Source organism: Lampetra planeri, chromosome 17 (genome assembly GCF_965212315.1).
Source record: "Lampetra planeri chromosome 17, kcLamPlan1.2.h2, whole genome shotgun sequence".
NCBI classification, from domain to species: Eukaryota; Metazoa; Chordata; class Hyperoartia; order Petromyzontiformes; family Petromyzontidae; genus Lampetra; species Lampetra planeri.
Genome location: NC_136123.1, coordinates 13116528 through 13142673, shown reverse-complemented (window position 1 = coordinate 13142673; position 26146 = coordinate 13116528). Strand labels below are relative to the sequence as shown.

At 51.1% G+C, this 26146-nt stretch overlaps 2 protein-coding genes across 13 annotated transcripts in view; one reads left to right on the top strand and one right to left on the bottom strand.

The window, feature by feature from the left end:
- Positions 1-2834, bottom strand: part of LOC144723397 (ADP-ribosylation factor GTPase-activating protein 1-like) — a 50370-nt gene extending 47536 nt beyond the window's left edge. For 2 of the 6 annotated variants that reach the window (XM_078602142.1, XM_078602143.1), the window contains exon 1: positions 445-2834. In XM_078602142.1, the coding sequence (XP_078458268.1) occupies positions 445-504 (60 nt within the window). In that variant the 5' untranslated portion in view covers positions 505-2834. The remainder of the gene's footprint in view (positions 1-444) is intronic. The other 4 variants (XM_078602145.1, XM_078602147.1, XM_078602144.1 and 1 more) reach the window with 3 other exon arrangements.
- Positions 2021-26146, top strand: part of ABCC10 (ATP binding cassette subfamily C member 10) — a 69435-nt gene continuing 45309 nt past the window's right edge. For 3 of the 7 annotated variants that reach the window (XM_078602137.1, XM_078602135.1, XM_078602133.1), the window contains exons 1-6: positions 2021-2257; positions 8062-8228; positions 14202-15588; positions 16258-16485; positions 19085-19256; positions 20256-20404. In XM_078602137.1, coding sequence (XP_078458263.1) covers positions 8068-8228; positions 14202-15588; positions 16258-16485; positions 19085-19256; positions 20256-20404 — 2097 coding nt within the window. In that variant the 5' untranslated portion in view covers positions 2021-2257; positions 8062-8067. Of the gene's footprint in view, positions 2672-8061; positions 8229-14201; positions 15589-16257; positions 16486-19084; positions 19257-20255; positions 20405-26146 lie in introns of all 7 variants that reach the window. The other 4 variants (XM_078602139.1, XM_078602138.1, XM_078602134.1 and 1 more) reach the window with 3 other exon arrangements.

The following is a 26146-nucleotide window of genomic DNA, read 5'->3' as shown; positions in this document are numbered from 1 at the left end:
ACCTGTATGATCTCACACACAACCTGTAGGGTCACCTTACACACACAGCATGTATGATCTTACACACACACATGCATACGCACATGTTACACACCATGCAGGGTCACCACACACACACAACCTGTATGACCTCACACACGTTAACGTGGTGGTATGGCAACGTGGCGTGGTAACACAGTGGCGAGGTGGCATGGTAACGAGTTGGCATAGTAACGAGTTGGCATGGTAACGAGGTGCCATGGTAACGAGTAGGCATGGTAACGAGTTGGCATGGTAACGCAGTGGCGAGGTGGCATGGTAACGAGTTGGCATGGTAACGAGGTAACGAGGCGGCATGGTAATGAGGTGGAACGGTAGCGAGGCAGCATGGTAGCGAGACGGCATGGTAACGAGTTGGCATGGTAACGAGGTGGCATGGTAACGAGGTAACGAGGCACCGCTCACGCTGTTGTCGTCCACTGCCCTCGCGTCTTGCAGGACTCGGCGCGATTTGGGGCTCGCCATGGCCACACCAGCGTCTATGTGTCTCAATGTGTCTCTATGTGTGTCTGTGTGTGTCTCTGTGTCTCTGTGTGTCTGTGTGTCTTTGTCTGTGTCTCTGTGCGTGTTTGTGTGTGTGTCTCTATGTGTGTCTGTGTGTGTCTCTATGTGTGTCTCTGTGTGTGTCTCTGTGTATCTCTGTCTCTGTGTGTCTCTGTGCGTCTCTGTGTGTGTCTCTATGTGTGTGGCTCTGTGTCTCTATGTGTGTCTCTGTGTGTCTCTATGTGTGTCTGTGTGTGTCTCTGTGTGTCTCGGTGTGTCTCTGTGTCTCTATGCGTGTCTCTGTGTGTCTCTGTGTCTCTATGTGTGTCTGTGCGTCTCTGTGTGTCTGTGTGCGTGTGTCTCTGCGTGTCTCTACGTGTGTCTCTGTGTCTGTGTTTATATAGGTGTCTCTATGTGTGTCTCTGTGTCTCTATGTGTGTCTCTGTGCCTCTATATGTGTCTGTATCTCTATGTGTCTCTGTGTGTCTCTGTGTCTGTGTGTGTCTGTGCCTCTATGTGTCTCTGTGTCTTTATGTGCGTCTGTGTCTTTATGTGTGTCTCTGTGTCTCTATGTGTGTGTCTCTGTGTCTCTATGTGTGTCTTTGTGTCTCTGTGCGTGTCTCTGTGTGCATCTCTGTGTGCGTCTCTGTCTCTATGTGTGTCTCTGTGTGTCTCTATGTGTGTCTCTATGTGTCTCTGTGTGTGTGTCTGTGTTTGTCTGTGTCTCTATGTGTCTCTGTGTCTTTATGTGTGTCTGTGTCTTTATGTGTCTGTGTGTCTCTGTGTCTATGTGTGTGTCTCTGTGTCTCTATGTGTGTCTCTGTGTCTTTATGTGTGTCTTTGTGTCTCTGTGCGTGTCTCTGTGTGTACAGTATATCTGCGTGTATGCCGAGCTTGAACAGTTAACAGGACTTGCCCCAACAGTCTTCTAAAGGCGATACGGGGAAATTTGTCCCCATAAAGCCTGTGTGTGTCCTTGTTCTATATGTGTATCTATGTATGCCTAAGCATACGAGTAGGTACAGTATGCGAGTCTATGTATGCATGTCTGCATCTATGCTCCTAAGCATAGGCATGCAAGTACAGCTTACACGGTGCGTCTATGTATGAACACCAATGCAAGCATACACGATGTGCGTCTATGTGTATCTATGTGCGTATATCTATGTGTACATGTGTGTCTTATGTATGGAAATGTATCTGTGTGTGGTTGTATATGTTGAAGCATGTGTCTGATTTATTGTCTATGTATGTCGATGTACATGTGTCTATGTATTCTATATGTATGTGTACGTGTGTCTATGTATTGTATATGTATGTCTACGTGTCTATGTATTGTATAACCGTGTACGTGTTTCTATGTATTATCTATGTGTGTCTATGTCTACGTGTGTCTATGTGTGAGTTGTGTGTGTGAGCACAGGCCGGGCCGACGTGGGAGTATGCCGAGCCCCTTTAAAGGGCGGGTTCCCACGCCCCCCCTCCCCGCTCAGGGCTCGCGACCATTTGACGCAGATGATGAAACAGAAGGGGGGGATCAGGCAAGTCAGGCTTGCTCCTGGTCTCGCTAGGCCTCAGAGGCGGTCACGTTTAAAACAGCCGCAGTCGACGAGTCCCCGCTGCCGTCACCGTGAACGCGATTAGATCACCGTCTGTGAGGCGTCAGTCCTTAGACACGAAGGCGTCTCAGGGTTAGCTGCCCCTGCCCAGGCGGCCCGCGTCTTCACGCTCCACGGTAACTCGGCCGCGACACAGAAGCACCTCAGCGCTCTCCGCTCGCTTGTCTTGGGGAGGCTGCTGTGTTCACAACGCCAATCGGCGCGGTTGGCCACGTGCGGTGCGAAAGAAGTTCAACATAGTACACGACAAATCCTTTCTAGTTTTGCGTCGAACTGAGACCGAATCTCGGATTATTTATCCTGCACGAATCCGATGAAGCGCTTCCCCCCCCCCGGATGTCCTGTCGGGGCGGGTCAGAAAGTTGCAATTCCTCTACTAAAAAAGCTTTTAAATATCTGAGAGGGGTCCTTGCCTAGTAACCAGCAGTTGGCTTGAACTGTGCCGTGTTGAACCGAGGCTGCTGAAGACGCACCCCGAGAGAAAGTTTAGGTGGCTGATGGGAATGTAAAACAATTATTCACGTGGACAGGTAAGCGAGGCGTATTGCCTTATTAAGTGTAAAATCTGATGGCACGTCAGGGGGTAACACGGGGGGGGGGGTAGCACTCGGGTTCAGGAACCCACTTGCTGCCGTCAGCACAGCTCCAGGGGGTTGTGGGGAGCGTCGGCACCCTTCCCTCTGTGATCTACCCCCCCCCTTCGCCCTCTCTACCCGAGGCGACGTCTGGTGCGGTAAATGACCGCGGTCCCTGAGCTGCACGGGTTCGCCTATCCCTCCGCGTCCCGCGCCCCGGCCCGGGCAGTGACGCGGTGGGGGGCGGGGGCGCGAGAGGGACCCCCCCCGCCTCTCTATCCCTGGACCCCCCCCCCCGCCTCTCTATCCCTGGTCCCCCCCCCGCCTCTCTATCCCTGGACCCCCCCCCCCCGCCTCTTTATCCCTGGACCCCCCCCCCGCCTCTCTATCCCTGGACCCCCCCCCCGCCTCTCTATCTCTGGACCCCCCCCCCCGCCTCTTTATCCCTGGACCCCCCCCCCCCGCCTTTCTATCCCTGGACCCCCCCCCCCGCCTCTCTATCCCTGGACCCCCCCCCCCGCCTCTTTATCCCTGGACCCCCCCCCCCCCACCTCTTTATCCCTGGACCCCACCCCCGCCTCTCTATCCCTGGACCCCCCCCCCGCCTCTTTATCCCTGGACCGCCCCCCCCGCCTCTCTATCCCTGGACCCCCCCCCGCCTCTTTATCCCTGGACCCCCCCCGCCTCTCTATCCCTGGACCCCCCCCCCTCGCCTCTCTATCCCTGGACCCCCCCCGCCTCTCTATCCCTGGACCCCCCCCCCCCACCTCTCTATCCCTGGACCCCCCCTGCCTCTTTATCCCTGGACCCCCCCCGCCTCTTTATCCCTGGACCCCCCCCCCCCGCCTCTCTATCCCTGGACCCCCCCCCGCCTCTTTATCCCTGGACCCCCCCCCCGCCTCTCTATCCCTGGACCCCCCCCCCCCCCACCTCTTTATCTCTGGACCCCCCCTGCCTCTTTATCCCTGGATCCCCCCCCACCTCTCTTTCCCTGGACCCCCCTCCCCGCCTCTCTATCCCTGGACCCCCCCCCCGCCTCTCTATCCCTGGACCCCCCCCCCACCTCTTTATCCATGGACCCCCCCCCACCTCTTTATCCCTGGACCCCCCCCCGCATCTCTATCCCTGGACCCCCCCCGCCCGCCTCTCTATCTCTGGACCCCCCCCCCGCCTCTCTATCCCTGGACCCCCCCCCCCGCCTCTCTATCCCTGGACCCCCCCCCCGCCTCTCTATCCCTGGACCCCCCCCCCGCCTCTTTATCCCTGGACCCCCCCCCCGCCTCTCTATCCCTGGACCCCCCCCCCCCCGCCTCTCTATCCCTGGACCCCCCCCCCGCCTCTTTATCCCTGGACCCCCCCCGCCTCTCTATCCCTGGACCCCCCCCCGCCTCTCTATCCCTGGACCCCCCCCCCCCCGCCTCTTTATCCCTGGACCCCCCCCCCGCCTCTCTATCCCTGGACCCCTCCCCGCCTCTCTATCCCTGGACCCCCCCCCCCCGCCTCTTTATCCCTGGACCCCCCCCCCCACCTCTTTATCCCTGGACCCCCCCCCCGCCTCTCTATCCCTGGACCCCCCCCCCGCCTCTCTATCCCTGGACCCCCCCCCCCGCCTCTCTATCCCTGGACCCCCCCCCGCCTCTCTATCCCTGGACCCCCCCCCCCCGCCTCTTTATCCCTGGACCCCCCCCCGCCTCTCTATCCCTGGACCCCCCACTCCCATTGCCCCCTCACCCCCGCCCTTCACGATCACCGGTCGAGCTCTCTCGACACACTGACACACTGACACATTGACACACTGACACACTGACACACTGATACATTGGCACTGACACGCGCTACCACTGCCACACTGACACTGAAGCATGCGCTGACACATTGACACTAACACACGCGCTTCCACTGACACACACGCTGCCACGGACACACTGACATGCTGACACAACAACAACCGCCATTCGCCACTAAGTGGCGGTGACATCACCACCACGCTTGTGCCAGGCTATGTGCATCTTGAGGCCACGTGAAGTGTCGAACGCCCGCTGGCAGGAGGTCACGGGGCAGACCCAGGTGTCACGGGTCGACTGACTGAGATGACTGGCTGATGCACCACCTGTGCCCCCTACTGTGCCAACTTGCTGTGCTTTAGCCACCCGGCGCTCCGCTCATTGTTGTGAGCGTCGCTCCGCCGCCCTCCGTTGTTGTTGGAGGGCGACTGCCTCCAACTGCCCAGCAGCGTCCTTCACGAGCCACTTCCACAGAGGCCGATCTTGACACCGCTGGTACCAATCATCGGCAAGTCCACTCAGCTCCACATCCTCCTGTACCACGTCACTCCATCTCTTTTCTAGCCCGTGCCGTGCCCGTTTCGCCCCCTCTATCCGGCCGAACAAAACCTGTTTAGGCATGCGGTGACTGGGCATGCGGGCTACATGACCCTGCCAACGCAGCCTTGCCTGCCGGAGGATCTCACTGATGGGACTTTGCCCAGGTCTTTCTAGGATTTGTGATCTCACACAATCCAGCCTGGTTAAACCCAGGATGGATCTTAGGCAGGCCAGCTTAAATGCTTATATTCTGCGAAGATACTCCATTAGGGGGGTCCACGTTTCGCAAGCATAGAGTAGGGATGGAATGACTGTGGCCGAGAAGACTTGAAGCTTCGTCCGGAGTGACAGACCAGGTAGCTTCCACACAGCGTTACGCAACTGATGAAAAGATAATGCTGCTTGACTGATTCTGAGTGAGACCTCTGCTGTCAAACCGGAGCCAGTCATGAGCACACTGCCCAGGTATGGGAAACTCTCCACTCTCTCCACAACTGCCCCATCACCGATTGGGAGATGTGTGGGTGGGTTGCCCAATGGTACAAAATACCCAGGCAGGTGCTTAGTTTTGGTGGGGCTGATGATAAGGCCCCACCTCTTAGTAGCACGCTCCAGGTTCAGCATCAGCGCCTCCAACTCCTCCTCGGAGTGAGTGGCAATTACCAGATCATCGGTATACATAACATGGTTGATCAATAGGGAGCATCCCTTGACCGCATCCGGGCATCGATCAGCCTCCCATTGTATCTGTACCAGATGGAAATTCTTCTGGTACAGCCATCAAAGGCTTCACGGACTACATGGTCGAAAAAGATGTTAAATAATGTGGGAGCCAGAGGACATCCCTGTCGCACCCCAAGGTGAACAGGAAATGGCTCCGACTCCCGGCCACGTAGTTTTACCCGGGCCCGCTCACCATCATGAAGGTTCTTAATGATCGTGAGCAGAGGGTCAGGGACTCCGGAAGCATGAAGAACAACCCAGAGCCCAGGCCTACTGACGGTATCATTGGCCTTGACCAGGTCAATAAAGCAGAGATGTAGGTCTTGTTGAAATTCCCTACACCTCTGCTGTAGCAAACGGACAAAAAATACGGCATCTGTGCAGGACCGCCATTTCCTGAAACCACATTGGGGCTCCGCAAGCCTCTCCTCAGCGTGCCTGGCAAGGCGATGTTGAATAATCCTTGCCAGGACTTTTCCCGGCACACTGAGGAGTGAGATGCCCCTGTAGTTGTTACAGTCTGTGCGGTCCCCCTTAAAGAGGGGGGCCACAAGGGCATCCTTCCAATCCTGCGGAACCCATCCAGTGGTCCAGACTGTTGTTATGATGTCCGGCAGTCTGTGCACAAACGCCACCTTCCCTTAGCATTTCGGAGATCATCTCTGCCCGGTGCCTTTCCTGGTCTCAGACTCTGGATCGTCTTTAGTACTTCCTCAACAGATGGCACCTCAGCCAGCCACTCACAGGGGGTGACTTCTTCAAATATTTGAGGCACCGCAGGCTCAGCAGGGTAATCCCCACTTTGTCCCACAAATGTTTTCCATGTCGAGGGATTTCCCCTCCCCCACAACTTCACAGAAATGCTCAGCAAATCTGCAAACCTGTTCCTGGGGGTCGGAGATTGGATCACCGTTTTTTCCCCTAATGATCGTAAGAGGTTTGGCACTGCAGGTTACTTTTTTGATGGAGTTAAATAGGGATTTGTGATCGCGGGCCATTGAGGCAGACTCCATCTCCTCAGCAACCCGCGACCACCACCCAGCATTGCAGCGCCTCACGGCTCTCCGAACCTCCGAGCGAAGGCTGCGGTAAGCCTCCTCATTCTCTGATGTGGGATGCTGTAGATGATTGGAGTGGGCCTGTCGCTTTTTCTCAACCATCCTGAACACCTCTGTCAGCTAGGATCTCTGGGAGGTCTGGACCGCTTACCCAAAGCAGCCATTGCAGCTGCACGAGTCACAGTCCTAAACCTCGCCCATTTACCCTCGACATCAGGAGGAGTGGGGGACGATGCCAACCCCAGCCGCAAGCGATGATGAAATTCTCGCTTGCAACTTTCATCAGCTATCTGAGACCAGGCCACCTTAGGTTGCAATGGGGTCCTGGGTGTACACCCACCAACGCAGTGGAAGAATCGGCAGGTGCATCTTACAGATGACAAGTCAATGGTCAGAGGGCAGATCAGCTCCACGGTAGGTCCTGGTGTCAAGGACATGGGCTCGCATCCGCTGTTCCGTCACTATGTAGTCCAGCAGATGGTCTTGCTTGGATCCGGCATGCATCCATGATGTTGTGTGGATGCACCGATGCCGGAACAGCGTGTTGGTAATTACAAGCCCATGGGCTGCACAACAATCTAGCAGCCTCCTACTGTTGTTATTGAGCTGATCTGGCCCATGCCTTCCAATCACTCCAGAGCAGGTGCCAGCATCATGACCAACTCGGGCATTGAAGTCACCAAACAAGATGACTATCCCGAGGGGCCACTTTAGCCAGCACCTGTGACAGGAGGTCACAGAAGGCATCTGACTCATCGGCCTTGCCTGCATCTCTCCACGGATGTTCGTCTTCGGTGGGGGCATAAGTAACCACGACTACCACTCCTCGCCTCTGGTTGATGGGAAGGCGCATTGACAGATGCACTACCACTGACAAACTGACACTGAAGCATGCGCTACCAATGACACACTGACACTGGCACACGCGCTACCACTGACACACTGACACTACAACTGACCCACTACGTCACCACGGCGCTTGTGCCAGGCTACTTTGAGGCCACGTGAAGTGTCGAATGCTCGCTGCTGACAGGTCACAGAACACACCCAGGTGCCATGACTGAGATGACTGGCAGATGCACTAACTGGGCTCCCCACTGTGGCAACTTGCTGCCTCTTAGCCGCCCGGCGCTCCGCTCGTTGCTGTGAGCGTCGCTCCTTTTCCCTCCGCTTAGGCTACGTACGGTGCGAAAGAAGTTCAACGTACGTACACACACACGCACATTGTTCTCTCGTGCAGGTGGCCATGGGTGACTTGCTGGTGCTTCTGTGCGGAACCACGGAAGAGGATCGCTTTCCTCTCTGGATGAACGGATCCGTTGGCCACTGTTTTAATCAGGTGGCTTTGAACTTACCCTCGCATGCTCTCCTGGCCATGAGCTCGGCATTCTTTATGGGAAAATACAGGTATTTGGTTGTTTTACTTTAATATGCATTTATACATCAGAGAAGCTTTGTTTTTCAAATTACGTTGACTGACGGGTCAAAGCATCCCCATTTATAAATTGGGCGCCGCGGTGGAGCAACCACCTCGCCTGGTATATAGGAGGTCGTGGGTTCCATCCAAACCCCACGCCTGTATATTTGTAGTTTGCATGTCTCTCTCTCTCCCCATGGCCGTGTTCTGGTTTTTCCCTCCACATTTAGAATCAACATGCGTTTAGAGTATTTGGTGCCTTCAGACAATAGTGGAAGGTGCCATACAAATAAATGTAAATTATGAAAAATTGTCACATGATAAGCCACCTCATTGGCCTCGCGATTATTTGTGGCCAGGTCACTTCTGAAAAAGAGCTATATAGCTCAGTGGGCCTTACCTGGTAAAATAAAAAATAGTTTAGTTTTTAATTTAAATTAAGACTGAGCATATCATCCCCTTTGGTGGTTTTGATCCAGTAGTAGATGCTATTTAGAAACAGGAACACATTCCTGCGGAGGGAGCTGGTAGGAACGTTGGGTTGCTTGGTCAATGGCCAGGGTCAACGGCGGCATGGTGTATTCCGCAAATATGGCCGACTGTGAGGGCGGGCACAAGCCGGCGTGAGTAGGTTAAACGTTGAGTTTTATAAGGGCACCACGGGGTGACCAGCCCCTCCCCACCCAGCCCCTCCCCCACCCTCCCCTCTCCACCCAGCCCCACCCCTCCCATTTTTGGATGCACGACAGACGGACACAATCCCCTGTCGGCTGGTGTAACCAGGAGGTTCCTACCAGTAATATGTATTTCATAGAGAGAGGCAGTCAATCCCAGGCAGGGAGTCAACAGCATAGGTGGCAGGAGGAAGGGACTCCCAGAAAGACCAAGGGGACTGACACAAGGACCTCGTGACTGGTGCGGACTGTGAGCTAAGGACATGTTTACGTTCCTTTATGCAGTTTAACACGCAGGCTTTTGCGACCAATATTTTCCAAAACAGAGTTTTTGTCGGGTTACATCGCGCAAATATAAATGTGTCGATAAACCCGCCACCACCCAACACAGTCCATTCGTAAGGTTATGTCATGTAAACAAAACGTGCCAATTCGTTGCTGGTTCAGCACACCGGTGGTGTGTTGGAGAATAAACCCGCAATATTTACAATTCGAGTATGACGTTTCGCTGGCCATGATAACCAACCTCATCAGGAGATAGCCGGAGTTGTGGAGAATTCCTCTTATTGCTTTATGCAACCGACTACACGGAATGTTTGTGGACACTAATTGACTCTTACTCATCTGTACTCTGTTACATTATTGTCATGCTGAGAATAGGTTTTCCCCTTTTTTCTGGCAACAAAACGGGTGTTAAGATGTTAAAACGCTTTTTGGCATCTGGTCTAACACCATTTGAGACAAGGCTCAAAAGAAAACAGTCTCTGGTGTGGACCAATCAATTTAAAAGACAATGCATATATTATCAGAGTATGTTTTTTATTTGCATTCTGACTACAAGGTTTGTGGTTAATGCAGACATGATTCCTTGTAAAAGGTTTCAGTTTTGTGTTTTAACATCTTAACACCTGTTTTGTTGCCAGAAAAAAGGGGAACACCTATTCTGATATTTTGGTACTGGTAAAGAAGGTCCCATGATATTGTCATGCTCTTTTACAACACTTTAATTTAAATCGATTATTGCTTTGCACACAGTTTGTAACTTGATGTGAATGTTTTCCTTTTTAAGTTTAGCCAGAAATCAATCTCTCTGATTATGTGTGCAAGACTGTTGCACAACAGTCTTATCTAGCAGGCACTGACCTGTCATGGAATCACTAAACTGGAAGCTTTTCGGTGCTAAAATTTTCTTTAACTCAGAAGAATTATTGCTGTTCCACAAGCAACAAATTCCACTGAAGTTGGACTCCTGTTGTAATATCTGGGGTGAAGCACCCAGTTCCTGCCTCACTCTACTTGATATAATTAAACGTAAAGCAATCAGGGTGATTGATCATCTGGCACTCAGTGATTTTTCTCCAGTCATTTGGTCACCGGCAGTCAACTGTCTCCATATCCCTCTTCTTTTGCTATTGCCATGTACAGCACTTCACTCATTAATTCTTCACATAATGAGGGATCAATCTACTGACTGACTGTTGCGTCTCATCCACACAGTGCCGGATTATCCTAGTAGCAAAAGTAGCATATGCTACGGGTTGTGCATCACTTTCAAGGGCCCTCTGCGCTTGCTCTATTACTATAGTACTATACTGCCTTCAATTTTTATGAATGACTGGGTGTTTAACGTTAGCGATTTGTCGTATTGTCTGATTGTATAGCAAATGAAAAAATACAATTATTTTACTATGCAAGTGTTGAGGTGCAATTCACGACTCGGAGGCAGGTTGCTGTTAGGGGCTCACGCCACGTTTATTTCACGGCTTACGCCAGGTTGTTAAGGGCTTACGCCAGGTTGATAAGGCTTACGCCGAACCAACACCCCCCTAGCCAATAACTCCCCAGGGGACAGGGTACTGGGATCCCTACACCCCGGCTAACCCGGCTCTCCACCCTGCCCCAGCCCGGGACCACCCTCAACCTCGGCCGGTCGGGCGGAGTAGCCTCCCCTAGCCTTGTGTGAGGACCAACTCCCCGAGTCCCCACTCCTACCCCCGACGAACCCCGGTTCCATCCCGGGTCCCCCTTTAAATACCCCCCTGGGGGCATGACGTCACCATCCTCCACGGCCCGCCTGACGTCACGTCCCGCGACGCCACTCTCTCCGAGGGCGCGCGTGACGTGATGTCACCCACTACACCTCTACAGAAGTAAAGAATTTGTGTTTTAATATTTGTGGTTTATTTATTTAGGGCCCCTTTATAACATATGTGACAGGCCCCGCACTAGCTTAATCTGGCACTGCATCCACACTATGTTCAACCACCACACTGCAGGTCACAACAACCCACTCACCTTCTTACCCAACTCACTCACTGCACTGCAGGTCTCACCAACCAATACCAATATTTCGCCATTGGCCACCAATTGACGGTGATGTCACCACGGTACCTGTGTCAGGCCAGGTGCACTTTGAGGACACGTGAATTGTCGAAAGGCTCTCTGACAGGAGGTCTCGGCACAGACCCAGGTGCCATGGGTTGGCTGACTGAGATGACTGGTGGATGCACCAGCTGTACCCCCTACTCTGCCAACTTGCGGAATTTATACTCTTTGGTTCTTTCGGTAAAGTCACGTAGGTATAAAATAAAATAAATCACGACGTTTCGATCGCAACACAAGCGGTCGTCCTCAGGTGGAAAAAATATAATCCAGCAGTGGAACTGCTGAACCAGCGAGAGAGCAGTTACAACAAGATTATATATGTGGCGATCGGCAAGCAAGCGGGGTCTGAGCTGGAAAGGAATTCCATCCACGGACCCAAGCACGTCAGTTGTGTTAATGGGGGAGATTCGGGAAAGAGGGATTAGGGAGGGAGAATAGCATGAATGAGCTTCCGTCGCCGCATAAGAGTATCTTGCCCGCATATGCGCACAACAGCAGTGTTAATAAGAGATTAGAACCATGAGAGTGCAATCCAAAGGATGTGAACATGAGAATGCAATCCAAAGGGCATGTGAGCATGTGAGTGCAATCCAAAGGACATGTGAGCATGTGAGTGCAATCCAAAGGACATGTGAGCATGAGAAGTGCAATCCAAAGGGCATGTGTGCATGAGAGTGCAATCCAAAGGACGTGAGCATGAGAGTGCAATCCAGAGGACATGTGAGAGATCGAAGAGAGAGGCATAGAGAGAGAGACACAGAGTCAGAAATAACAGCTGACATAGGCAGGCAGGATGGAAACATCACAGTCAGTTCAGAATTTGCCTAGTTAATAACGTCCTTCCAATGATTGCTCAGTTTGTACCCATCTTCTTGGTTGAAGTTGTGTCTGTGTTTATATATCTGGATGGCTTCATGAACAAATCTCTGAAGGTAGCCGGTAGGTTTGCAGAGTACCTCCGTCTTGGAAAAATCTATTTTGTGTGAGCCCACAGCGTTAAAACAATGATCAGCAACGGCAGAGTTATTGGTCCTACCGTGTTTCAGATCTGCCTTGTGTTCATGAATGCGGTCTGAGACATGTTGTTTTGTTTCCCCAATGTAACTGCTGCCACAACCACAACTCAGTTTGTAGACACCAGGGTATTGCATGTCAGGAATCACATCCTTTACATATGGGATTAAATCACGGATTTTGTGTACTGTGTTGAAACGAACCTGGATCTTGTGTTTGTTTAAGATTTTGGAAATATTTTGGTAACCCCTGCTATGTATGGTAAAGTGATGGTTTTGGTTGGATCCTCAGAAGGTTGTCTCCCCATGGCTGGGGGTATCCGTTCATCCTGAGGGCTTGGTGTACTTGCTCCAACTTACGAGCTAGGTGGTGCTGGTCGGAGATGCAACAGGCCCTATGGTGTAGTGTTTTGATGAGGGAATTCTTCTGGGCTGGATGGTGGTGGGAGTCAAGCTTTAGATAGGCATCCGTGTGGGTGGCTTTCCTGTAGACCGAATGTCCCAACAAGCCATCAGGTCTCTTCCCGATCAAAACTTCCAGGAACGGGAGCTTGCCATCCTTTTCCACTTCCATGGTGAATTTTATCGATGGGTGTATGGAATTGATGTGGTTGAGAAATTGGTTCAGTGCTGGCAGGCCATGTGGCCAGATGATGAACGTGTCATCTACTCTGCAAACCTACCGGCTACCTTCAGAGATTTGTTCATGAAGCCATCCAGATATATAAACACAGACACAACTTCAACCGAGAAGATGGGTACAAACTGAGCAATCTTTGGAAGGACGTTATTAACCAGGTAAAGTCTTAACTGACTGTGATGTTTCCATCCCACCTGCCTATGTCCGCTGTTATTTCCGACTCTCTGTGTGTCTCTCTCTCTATGCCTCTCTCTTAGATCTCTCACATGTCCTTTGGATTGCACTCTCATGCTCACATGTCCTTTGGATTGCACTCTCATGCTCACATTCCCTTTGGATTGCACTCTAATGCTCGCATGTCCTTTGGATTGCACTGTCATGGTTCTAATCTCTTATTAACACTGCTGTTGTGCGCATATGCGGGCATGATACTCTTATGCGGCGACGGAAGCTCATTCATGCTAATCTCCCTCCCTAATCCCTCTCTCCCTAATCTCCCCCATTAACACAAGTGACGTGCTTGGGTCCGTGGATGGAATTCCTTTCCAGCTCAGACCCCGCTTGCTTGCCCATCGCCACACAAATAACCTCTTGTTGTAACTGCTCTCTTGCTGGTTGAGCAGTTCCACTGCTAGATTATATTTTTTCCACCTGAGGACGACCGCTTGTGTTGCGATCTAAACATCGTGATCTATTAGTTTTCTACCTCCGTGACTTTACCGAAAGAACCAAAGAGTATGGATTCCTGCAGTCACGAAAGCTTCAAATCAAGATTGCTGAATTTAGCCACCCAACTCAATCACCACGCTGCAGGTCACAACACTGTTCTTTCCGCATCTTCCCTTGCACCGCTCCACTTTGGAATTCCCTCCCATTGGTCCAATTCGCCTAATAACTTTGCTCAATTCAAAAAACCTATTAACTCTTACCTTAACATGAGGTTTTTGCAGCCAATATAACAATTTAACTAGTTTGGCTTTGTTTGGTGGTGGATGGTTCTTATGCCTGAAATTTAGCTAGATCATTGTGGCCTAACCCATAATGCTTGTCGAGTACAACTATATTAGTGAATTTTGTTGGTGGTGTTTTGGGCCTTTTGGGCCTTTGCAGCAACTGTGATAAATAATAAATAAATAACACACAAACCCAATATAAAGTGGACTCTGCGAGTATGCGATATGTATGTCAATGGTGTATAACGTGTGTAAGATGGACTAACCAGCGAGCGTGCGATGTTGTGTTTGTGTGCAGACGTGATAGTCACGTGCCCGTATCGTACGGCTGGGTGCTGAGAATCCTCACGTCGGCTTTGGTGGTGGCACTATTTTTCTGCGACCTCGTGTCGCTTTCCTTTGACTTTGATGTCAAAACGCGACACCTGGACGTCATGGCTGCATGCGTTGCAGCGTTCGCTTGGCTGTGCCACTCCCTGGCACTGTCCTCCGTTGCTCAATCTGAGCTGTCCTTTTCCCGGGGACCGCCGCTGATCATCGTTGTCTGGCTCGCAACAATTCCCTCCGCAGTCATAAACGGAGTGGCTTTCTTCACGAGGCCCGAGTTCTGCCTCCTCGGGGCTGCAGCTTGTATGCACAAAGTGGTAATGTGTGGCGTTCCAGTGCTCATGGCGGTTTATTTAATCTCACTGATTCCGTCAAATCGTCTTGTGGCCGTTCATGAGGTGGAATCCATTAATGATGCAGGTGAAAGGACTGCGCTCTTAGGCAGTCGGAAAAGAAAAACTGAACAACTTTTCCCTGATGCTCGTCACCGACAAGCGGTGACTGAAGATGGTAGTGGCTTCATCTCAAAACTTTTTTACATTTGGTTAAACCCAGTAATGAAGCAAGGTTACAATGGAGAATTGAATAGCCCTGATGATATCCTTGAGTTGCCTGAAAACATGAAGGTATCATTTGTGTCTCAAGCATTTAAAGACGTTTTGTATGCAGACAGTAACCAAACAAGGGATTGCATTCCTGAGGATGTCAGCAAGAGTAGCCCAACTGGGAAGAGATTGTGCATCAACAAAGACACGCCATTACCTGATAGCCAGCCGAGACGCACTCTCTTTTGGTCCCTCTACAAGGTTTACGGCGTTCGCTATTTATTGATTGGTCTTCTCTACTTGATTGCTATTGTGCTCGGTCTGCTAGGCCCTGTCATTCTGCAATATTTGCTCTCCTTTATGGAGAACAGACAGGAGCCTGCCTCTCACGGCTACTACTACATTGCCGGCCTCTTTGGGACAACATTTTTTGGGGCTTTTTTCAACAATCAGTTCTCCTACCGGATCAACAAGATCGCCTTGTGCGTACGCGCAGCCCTGGTCACGACGGTTTATCGGAAATTGTTGCGGGTCGGTGCGTCCTCCCTGTCCGAGTTCAGCACAGGAGAGATAGTGAACTACATGAGCACCGACACGGACCGCATCGTCAACTTCTGCCCAAGCTTCCACTCGTTCTGGAGCTTGCCTCTGCAGGTGGCCGTCTCTCTCCTGCTGCTCTACCAGCAGGTCGGCGTCGCCTTCCTGGCCGGCATCGCCGTCGCCATCTTGCTCGTCCCGCTGAACAAACTGATTGCGAACAAAATTGGAGGATTCAGCCAAGCGATGATGCACCATAAAGATGGAAGAGTCAAGGTTGGTTTGAACAATATTTTTTTTATTTGACCAGGTAAGGTCCACTAAGCTATTTAGCTCTTTTTCAGAAGCGTCCTGGCAACAAATGATAGCTCAACAAAGTGGTTTATATTTTGGAAATTGATTACAGCCAATTACTCTAAACGCATGTTTAGAGTATTTGGCTAAATGTGGAGGGAAAAACCGGAGCACACGGCAAAAAATCCACGCCTCCACGACCTCCTGCATGCCAGGCGAGATAGATAACATCTTGCCACCATGGATGTGATGCATAATGACCACTATCGTCATTGTACAGAATATTAAAAAATTTAATAAGCAGACAATATGCCTCCTTCACACATCTGTACCCTCCAAATACATTTTTTAAAACATTTATTTTGCACATCCTTTCAGCAACATGGCCTTCTGGGAGTGCATAATTTCAGCAGAATTGATTCAACACAATCAAAACGCTGGACCAGTTTTGACATTTAGTGTCTCATCAACAGTCGGGCTTACTAGAACCAATGCCGGTGAACTGCCCGATGTTTATAGGCAAGGACCCTCTCTATAATGATTGTATTTTCAATCGGCGCCAAATTGTCTGGCTCTCTTATGATTTAAGTTGTTTAGAAATAAAGTGGGTTCGTCACATATAAAACTCAACACCATGTCGGCGATTCACAGCTCATGACCGAGATTCTCTTCGGCATCCGTGCAATCAAGCTGCACTGCTGGGAGGAGAGCTTCTCGCGCAAAGTGAATGGGTTTCGCTCGGATGAGTTGAAGGGCCTCTCGGGCATGAAGTACCTGGACGCACTGTGCGTGTACCTGTGGGCGGTGACGCCGGTGCTCATCTCCATCCTCACGTTCGTGACGTACGTCAGCCTTGGCAACGCCCTCACCGCAACGAAGGTAGGGGAGCGCGCTCGGTCGTTTCGTTGAAATAAATTCTGATAAAAGCCACGGAGTATGTGTGTGGTTTTGTTTTTTGCTGAAATCCACCTGCACATAAACACAAGGGTGTAGTGAATCAGCATTGAGGCCTTTCGGGTTTGATATTCAACTTGAAGAGATTTTATTTCCGGTGAAACTTCGTTCCGAAGAACGAGACGTCCTGACGGGTTTGGGTGACCAGCACCGAAAGATGAAAATACAAACCCTCCAGAGCTGAAGGCTTCTTTGTCACCCTTTCACCACGAAGCCTAATGTAACATTACAGTACGGGGGCAGGCTCACGTCCCAAAACAAGACTGAAAAATAACGTGAGAACAGGAAGAAGGTGCAAAATAATCAGAATGAGCTACATCATGGGACCTCCTTTGCCAGTACCAAAATATGAGAATGAGAATGTTTATTAATACTAGAGGAATCCAATGAGCTATAAAGCTCTTTTTCATATGTCCAGCAGAAGAGGGGATGAGAATAGTAGTGCCCGGCTGAGAAGGGAGGCGGTGGAATCGAAAGGTTAATTCTGCCGATCATACATACGTACGTATGTATCTTGAACTTCCTTCGCACCACACGTAGCCAACCATGATAATCGGAGTTGCGGGGAAGGACAACAAACCTAAATACAAAAAGCCGTTCTAAAGAAAAGGAGTCTGGTGCAGACCAACCCCTTAATGCACCACAACTCGCAGACCCTCCACAACAGGAGACTGCACCCACTCTGCCTCAGATGGAAGAAGGGCCTTTGTCCAAATCGTTGCTTATTATTATATACAGATATACCTCAGTTTAACACGTAGGCTTTCGCGACCAATATTATTCATAATAAAAAATGTTTTTGGGTTAGATTGCAAAAGTATGCTTAGGACACATTTATAACGCCCTTTTTTATGGATGGAAAATTCCTGAGCGGAACAGCCCCCCATATATGGAAGAAAGTGGGCATGGCGTTGCCCGTTGGGGCGTGTTTCAGCCCATATAATGGTCTTGTGGAATCTGAATGGAGGTGCCTATTGTATCGATTTTGCTCATAGTCGATGCGATAGCCACGTTAGAGTATCGATTCATCCAGGGTTCATCGCGTCATCCATTTATTGGTGATCCGTGGCTTGAGTAATCCAATTTGTTAAAATAGCTTCCCATGGAGCGTGTGTTTACGGCAGACAGTGTGTAGAAGTCTTACTGTTTTGTTCCTTATATAGAGGCCTAGATGTGTTGACCACCCTTCTGCGCTCCTGCACAATGTGGGGGGGGATTACTGAGGAAACGTACATTATGCATGTGCATTATGCGAGCCCTTTGAACTTGTCCTTCCTGTCTATTGTGTTTATTAAAATAGTATGGATATTGTCCGTGAAAGCCTACGTGTTAAAAGTGATTTTGTTTGTTATAAATGCTTTAATACATTTATCATGTGGACAGTATAATTCTTAAGGCTATTACTGATTCCCCAATGAAGCTTCCCCAATGAAGCCCTCATATCGCTCATAGGTAAAAAGTAGCGGTCGGGAACGCATCCCCATTGGAACCGTGTTTTAGCGCTGTTTTCTATAGCGATTAATTTACCAAGACTGCATTCTTCAGCGCTATAGGAGGTATGCCTGTATATATTTTAAGGCCTCGGTGTTTTTGAAAAATGTGTTCAGTTTTATGTCCTTTTACAATATTTCCACCGCTCACACCCACTTGTACGCGAAAGACGTATCGTGAGCTTTAGAGTGAAATCTCTTGTAAATTTGATCTGGTTTCATTGGAAGCTTAATTTACACAATGCCGCTGTCCCACACACGCTCTTTGCTGCCAATATCCAAACTGCTTTGAGTGGCTATAACATCCCTTCTCACAGGAGATGTTGCCACTGCCACTCCACAACTGTCACTCGTAAAACAGTAATTTCAGGGTCATGATTATCTAAGTCATGGTTGACTACTACAGGGCGAAAGAAGTTCAACATACATACGTACACTGTGGTGACTTTTGATAGCAATGGTCATTGATCCCAACCTTGATTTGAAGCTTTCGTGACTGCAGGAATTACTCTTTGGTTCTTTTGGTAAAGTCACGTAGAAAGAAAATAAATTAAATTATAGAATACGACGTTTCGATTGCAACACAACCAATCGTCATCAGGTAGAACAAAATTTGAGAGAGAGACAAAACACAGACACGGAGACAAACAGACAGACACACTATGTTGTGTCTCTGTGTCTCTGTGTTGTCTCTCACTGCTTGTGTGTCTGCCTGTGTGTCTTCGTGTCTGTGTTTTGTCTCTCTCAAATTTAGTTCTACCTGATGGCCATTGATAATAATTTTAAACAACAATTTAATGAGAACCCCTCTGTGAATGTATATTGAAGTCTTTTCACAATAGCGATAGATTCATGCATTGTACTTGCAATTATTTTTGGCTGGAGAGAAATTGTGACTTGCAGTGCTTTTTAATTTGCAGAATACCGATGAAGTGATAATTGGATTGTGAGTAATTTTGGGTTAATTGGAAGAGGTGTGCATAAATAGAATGAAATAATGTTTGCATTTGTTCTTACACTTGTATTTCCTGCAGGTTTTCACAGCTGTGGCTTTGATCAACATGCTGATTACGCCTCTCAATGCCTTTCCGTGGGTGCTAAACGGACTCATTGAAGCACGGATTTCTTTAAGGAGACTTGAAACATTTTTGTCCTTACCAGAGTTCAGTGCTGAAACATATTACTGCAATAGCAAGTCATTTTACGGTAATGCTCCATCATAGAGTCTGTAAAGTGGAAACGTTGAGATATCCTGGAACACTTGTGCCACACATCGAACCTCTTTGTAAAGCTTTTATGTTCTTTCTGTGTCCCAGTTGGATTTCCTCTGGGTTCTTCCATTGACTTTCATAGCATCAAAAGACCCATTCAATGTAACTGGTATTGACAAACATCCCCAATTCCTGAAAATGACTGAATTAGGTTTACAAAGACAAAGATCCCCGATGTAACCTTTAGAGGTTGTAGGGGCAAGTGCTGTGAGCAAGCACCTATCAAGGCCGGCACCGCACATGAGGGGGTGGGTGACCAGCACTACGCCCAGCCGCCTTTGTCTCCTTAATGGCGATGTTTACACACCGCACCAGGTACTCATTTGAGGCTGAGTTGACCTAGGGGAGGCCCAGGACCTGTTCAGTTTATCGTCACCTATGTGGGCTGTCAGCGGGAATCAAACCTGGGCCGCCGGGTTCGTAGTGCAGCGCGCTCACCGCTACACGACCGCTCCCCATTAATTGGGTTTACACACGCACACAGCAGCAGCAACATCGCCCCCTACTGCGGTAACCTGGCAAGACCCTCCTGAACAAGAGTCTTGAGACTCGGTGTGATTTTCCTGGGTAAACAAAGGTTGGCAACCAAGGAGAACTGCAACTGCACGATGGGCCACTGGGAATAACGTGTGGAGCCTGTCGGCACAAGCCTTGTAGGGCCAGGGGCACTTAAGCGATGCTCTGCTGAAACAGAAAGGCTGTATCTCCGCCTCTAACCTCTCTCCGTGTCTCCTCTGGCCACGCTGCCCAACTGTTCAACAAGGTTGCCATGTCGCTGCATAGTTGTGGTCACTTCCCTGTTCCAAATTTTCAGTTTGACACATGCACCACCGGCCCTTTGGCTGTAAAAGGGAGCTTTGCACCGCCTCAATGCTCATGTGAGCAGGAAATCACCCCAGCGTTCCCCCCCCCCCCCCCCTTCCGTGCTGAGCAGAGGAAGCGCAGAGCGGCGAATGGGAGGTGGCGCTGTGCCGAGCAACGCTGTCGTGGGGCTCGCTGCTGTGCCCACCGCGGCAGCGCGGCTCCCCGGACCCTGCCGCGGAGGGCTTCTCCCTCAAACGTGTGGAGTTCAGAGTTAAGGAGGTCAGCTGGAGCTTCGTCGCGTTTCAGACATGCGTTATGCCGCTCGCTTTGCAAGCCGACATTCTAGTTTTACAGTTTATAATGATAAACGCTTCAAGGCCGGGATGTAAAACCGGGCAGTGCTGTTGATGCCGCTAGAATTCACGATAACTTCCTCCTGCCGAATTGCACATCCTGGACAGGCCCGACTCGGCTCCTCCTGGACAGGGGGCCAGTCGAACTGTGGTGTGCGGTGATAGACTGCCAAGGAGAGTGAGCCTGGGTAGTGCCAAAGGGACAATTGGTGGTGCAGGGCCCATCCCAATTCCCGCCTAGCGCCCGCGCTGATCCAGGTCACTGACCCCTGGTGCCATTTCAGTGCCCAGCTCGTGAATTCTCCATCCCGCAGCCATGCCCCACCCTTGGCCATCTCTTCTTCTTGTCTACACTCTGTTCTTGCTATGCTCTATTCCAGACTTTCAATTTGCTTGTCACATCCTGCGATCATATCCCTTCAATTATCTGTATTCACCAATATTCACATGGTAAAAACTTATTTTCTAGTTTTCTGTAATCTTGTCTTTACTGAGATTTGAAGTTTCCCCTGCCTCAGTTTTCTTTTGGCATTTTAATCCCATTTCTTCCAGTTGGACATGGAATGCTCCACCGCTGTCCACGCAGCTGTGACGTAGCCATGGTCATACCCAGATTGTACGTCGGCCGTCTATACAATTATATAATGAGAGATCAATTGGGAATGTCTCACCAGATGCTGGAAACCAGGTTAGCTGATTGCTGCTTGTTCACCCTCTTCCCATTCCGAGATGTCTGCAAGTTGCAGGGTGGGGCGTCCCGTTCACCTCTGAATCTTGGAACGCGCAAGCGTAGTGCCGTTGTTTTTAAAGACATTGTACTCTCTGAAGATAACTATATCGACACGGCCGCCCTCTATGATAGCTGGGGCCAAACTGTGCCACGCACCCTCCCGCATGGCCTTGTGGGGGGAGCCTCGGTAGCGATAAATTATTTTATATTAGTTTTTCTTCCGGTTCCGTTCCGATGACATACATTTGTATGTCATCAGGAACCGACTTGGAAGGAAAACTTGATGACCTACATATGTGTAGTGAGTTCAAGGAGATGTAGACGACGTAGTCGGAGGCACACTTATTTATTCAACCAAAGGACAGAACACAATACTTGAAGGGGTAACGGCCCCTTCACCCGTCTAACAGTGAGACACCCCTAGCGCTAGCCCGGCTAGTCTGCTCCCAGGTCCTCCACTAGAGAGCTAGGGGAGGCTAGCTGATCTGGCTCTGGCCAAGCTCGGATCTCGGCACTCTTAGCCAACCAGACCGGCTCTTATAAGAGCATTGGCTCTGGGCTCTCAGGGCCGCGCCGCTGGCTTTCCTTGGTTGGTCCTTATGTAATGTGAGGATATATCCGGCTGAATGACGTATCACAACTCGTCATGATGATTGGCTCTGCCGGTCCTGGTTTATAACTAATGGGGGGAAGCCTAGGGGCGTGGCCCTGACGTAATGGAAAGGTGACAGCTGTAAGTAGGGGATTGGTTCTGGTGGCTTTGGCCACAGCCAATGGGGACATGAGTCAGGGGCGTGGTCCCGGCAGCTTACGAGGGGGCCTGGAATATTCCATGGAGGCTAACCAGGATTGGGGGAAACGTACCACGTGACCCGGGTATTAAATAGGGGTGGAGATGAACGACACGTGGTCAGAACGGGAACGAACAGAGGAAGGGGGCCACGCGGGAGCGGGGCTCCGGGTTGCCACGTGGCAGTGTGTCTCTCTCTCTATCTGTCCCTCTCACGCTGCCGGTCAGCAGCGTGAAGGAAAAGAAGCTGTATACAAGTTGAATAAAAGACGGATTCCAGAAGTCGCCTCAACGAGCTTTATTACACTTAGAAGGACAGCGAGCCAGGGGAGTCCCAGGGCCTATCCTGCTGGTCTTCGCTGGTTAAGCTGTAATACTCGACCCCGAGCCCACCGGCTGCCCGCCTTATATAGCAATTCCCCCCCAAGGGGTGGGGCTGTGGGGGATCACAGCGCCGCCACAGCCCCCCAGGGCTAACTGTTGCGGACGTAGATGTAGGCACCCTTACGCGTGCGGGCGCAAACGCCCCTTGTGTGTTTGTTTGCTCTCCCGTAACACCCCTACATCACCCCCCCCCCCCCCCCCCCCCGTACAGCCCACAGCCGTCCCGGCTGCAACAAAATTCAACAATAAAAGATGAAACCCCCCAAAACCGTGTGTGCCTCGCATTAATGACAGCAACAAGAACAACAAAAATAACAACAACAATACCGAAAAAAGAAAAAAAACGACGTACCCCATCCCATATAGAAACCAACATATATACAATACATGTCTTCCCACCCCGAACGGATTTCTCCTGTGACCGCAGCAAGGGCCACACAAGAGGCCAGCCTCACAAAAGTCGGCGCGTTTTGGCGCGCGTTCTTGCAGCGGGACCGTCACAAGGGGCAACCCCGGTCGGCCCGGTGGTGGGTGTCAACAGTTCAGGTGCGAGAGCGTCTGGCTTCGCGGACAAGCGACCTCTGAACCCCCGGGGAGGGGTTGGCGGTTGCGAGCGCGTCAGTCCCGGTGCACCTGGAAGTGGAAGAGTCAGTGGTAAATCGGGCACATGCAGCGAAGTCGGACTCCGGGAGTCAGTGGACCCCTCACATGTTCGGCCATGTGTGTGTGGAGTAGGAACATGGGGCACGACGAACGGTTTCAACCGCGAGGGGTGCACGAACCAACGACGCTTCCCCCACTGAATACGGACACATTTTGGCCGCAAGACCTGCACCACTTCCATGGGCCCCCTCCACGGCCGCAACAGTTTCGACGAGGTTGCCAGCGGAACTTGGGGACAGTGCAACCATGCTTTGTCGCCCGGTTTCCACCGGTGCACATGTACCCGGCCCAGCTTGAGCCTTTCATTCGCCTTTTGGCGGAGGTCTGAATTTTGGATGGCTGCCTCCCGCACCTCTGCCAATTTAGAGATGTTGAACTTGACATGGTCGGCCAATTTGGATTTAGCATGCAGCGTGGAGACCCGCAGCTGGGTCGCGACAGGCGGTTCAGCCTCACGACCATACATTAAAAAGAAGGGCGAAAATCCGGTCGCCGCATGAGGAGCCATCCTGTAGGCTGCCAAAACCCCCGGGATATGAAGGTCCCAATCGGTCTGGGATTCGGACACCTGGTGAGACAGCATGGACGTGATAGTACGATGTAGACGCTTCACCATCCCATCAATTTGCGCGTGATATGGGGAGGTACGAATCTTTTTCGTATCCAGGAGCTCGTACACCTCGTGGAGAAGTTTACCAGAGAAGTTTTTCCTTTGGTCGATCAGCAGCCGCTCCGGAGTGCCCTTGTCGAGGACGTAGCCCTGGACAAAGGCCTCGGCGATGGCTGCTGCCGACTGGTTGACGATGGGCCAGGCCATAGGCCATCGCGTGAAATATTCAACGCCAACCAATAGGTACTTATTACCCCTAGGTGTAGTAGGGAATGGACCCAAAATATCAAGTGTGACGAGTTCGTTAACCCGGGTAACCTTAATAGACTGCAGCGGTGGGTCGGACCCCTTTGCTGGTGGCTTCCGTTGCGCGCACTGAGTACAGGACCCTAGGAGATCATCCACGTCCCTTGCCATGCCCGGCCAAGAAAAATCCAGCTGGAGCATGGCAAGGGTTTTGTGAGTCCCCAGGTGCAGGAGCCGCTCGTGAGCAGCCCACACCACCCTACCCCTCAGTGTGGAAGGCACCACCAGCCTGTGGCGGCGGGACCTCCCATCCCAATGCATCAGGAGACCCTGGTACAACCCCCATGAGTCGATATTCATCGCACCCAGAACAGATCCCCCTACGCGATGGCGCAACGCGAGGAGGGAAGTATCCTCCATTTGGAGGCGCCCCCACTCCGCAACGGACAACCCCAGCAAGGAATCCTCCCCTCTTGCTCAATAGGACCCTCAATTGAAGGTGTATCAGCGGCGGCAGCAAGGACCAAATTAGGGTTCTCATTCGGAGGTCTGCAACGCCACGAACCCAGGAGGCAAGCGCAATCGGAAGTGGGCGGCAATCGCGACAGAGCATCTGCGTTCGTGTGGCGAACACCCTTCCAATATTTAGTCTCAAAATCGAAATCTTGAAGAATCTCCAACCATCGAGACAATTGTCCCGAAGGCTGTTGAACCCGCTAGGCGTACTGTAATGCCGCATGATCTGTGCGGACGGTGAAGTGGCGACCGTACAGATATGGGCGATATTGTTGAATAAAGAAAACGATTGCCAATAGTTCCCGACGGGTGACACAGTACCTTTGCTCCGCCGGAGACAAAACTCTACTGCCATATGCCACAACATGCTCTACGCCCCCAACAACCTGGGAAAGCACACCACCAATGCCCGTGTTGCTTGCGTCCGTATCGAGCAAGAAGGGTTTCGAAAAATCGGGATAACTTAATGGCGGGGCCTCCACTAGGGCGTCCTGGAGGGAGTGAAAAGCATCCTCCTCTTCCTGGCCCCAGTGAAACTTGACCCCCATCGATGTTAAGGCATGTAAGGGTTTAGCGATCATCGCGAAATCGGCGACAAACCGCCGGTAATACGACGCGAATCCAATGAAACTTTTGACCTCCCCCACCGAGTTGGGAGTCGGTCAGGAGCTGACACATTGTGTTTTGGCTGGATCTGTGGAAATACCTGACCGTCCGACAATGTGACCCAAATACCGCACAGATTCGCGGAGCAAGTGACACTTTTGTGGCTTGAATTTCAAATTAGCAGCACGCATCTTGAGAAAAACGGCCCGCAACCTCTGCAGGTGTTCCTCGAATGTTTTACTAAAGACAATATCGTCTAGGTAAATCAGAAAAGTATCCCATTGCAAGCCAGCAAGAACCAATTTCATTAAGCGCTGGAAAGTTGCCGGAGCTGAGTGGAGCCCCATCAGCAAGCGGTTAAATTGGAGTAGGCCGTGCGGCGTTCGGAAAGCCGTTTTTGGTTTAGATTCATCATCCAGAGGGAGCTGCCAGAACCCTGACAGCAAATCGCACGTGGAGAAGAACCGTGCCCCAGCCAGGGCGTCAAGAGATTCATCCATTCGAGGGAGCGGGTATGCATCGGCCACCGAGATTTTGTTTAGGTGACGAAAATCGACACAGAATCGCAAAGAGCCATCGTGTTTTTTAACTAACATGATGGGTGCACCCCAAGGGCTGGTAGAAGGGGATATAATGTCTGCAGCTAGCATGTCATCTACAGCCGATTTGACATGATCCTTTTCGGCGGGACTCAACCGAAAATGATTTTGGCGGATTGGTGCGCTGTCACCAGTGTGAATATGGTGTCGCAGCAGTTTAGTACAGCCAATATCATATTTGTGTTGACTAAAAACATGGGAAAAATCGAGCAAAAGGGTTCGTAATTTGGCACGCTGTGAGTCGGACAGGTCCGATGATCCCGCACAAAGCACATCCAGCCACCCCTCATCACGGTTCAAATGCGGCTGCGACGGAGGAGTGGTGCTCACCTGCCCAATGACTGGTTCCTCACAAGGTACTGGCGTTGCGTGTACAAGCACGGTCCCTTGAGGAACCACAGCCGTTCGCAACCCAACATTGAGGACTGCGATGAAGGGGTCCTTGTTCCCTTTAACAATGGCCTGGGCCGCTATCAAATCGGGTCCATTGACCCCGGCCCTAGATGGTCCCAACAAAACACCCT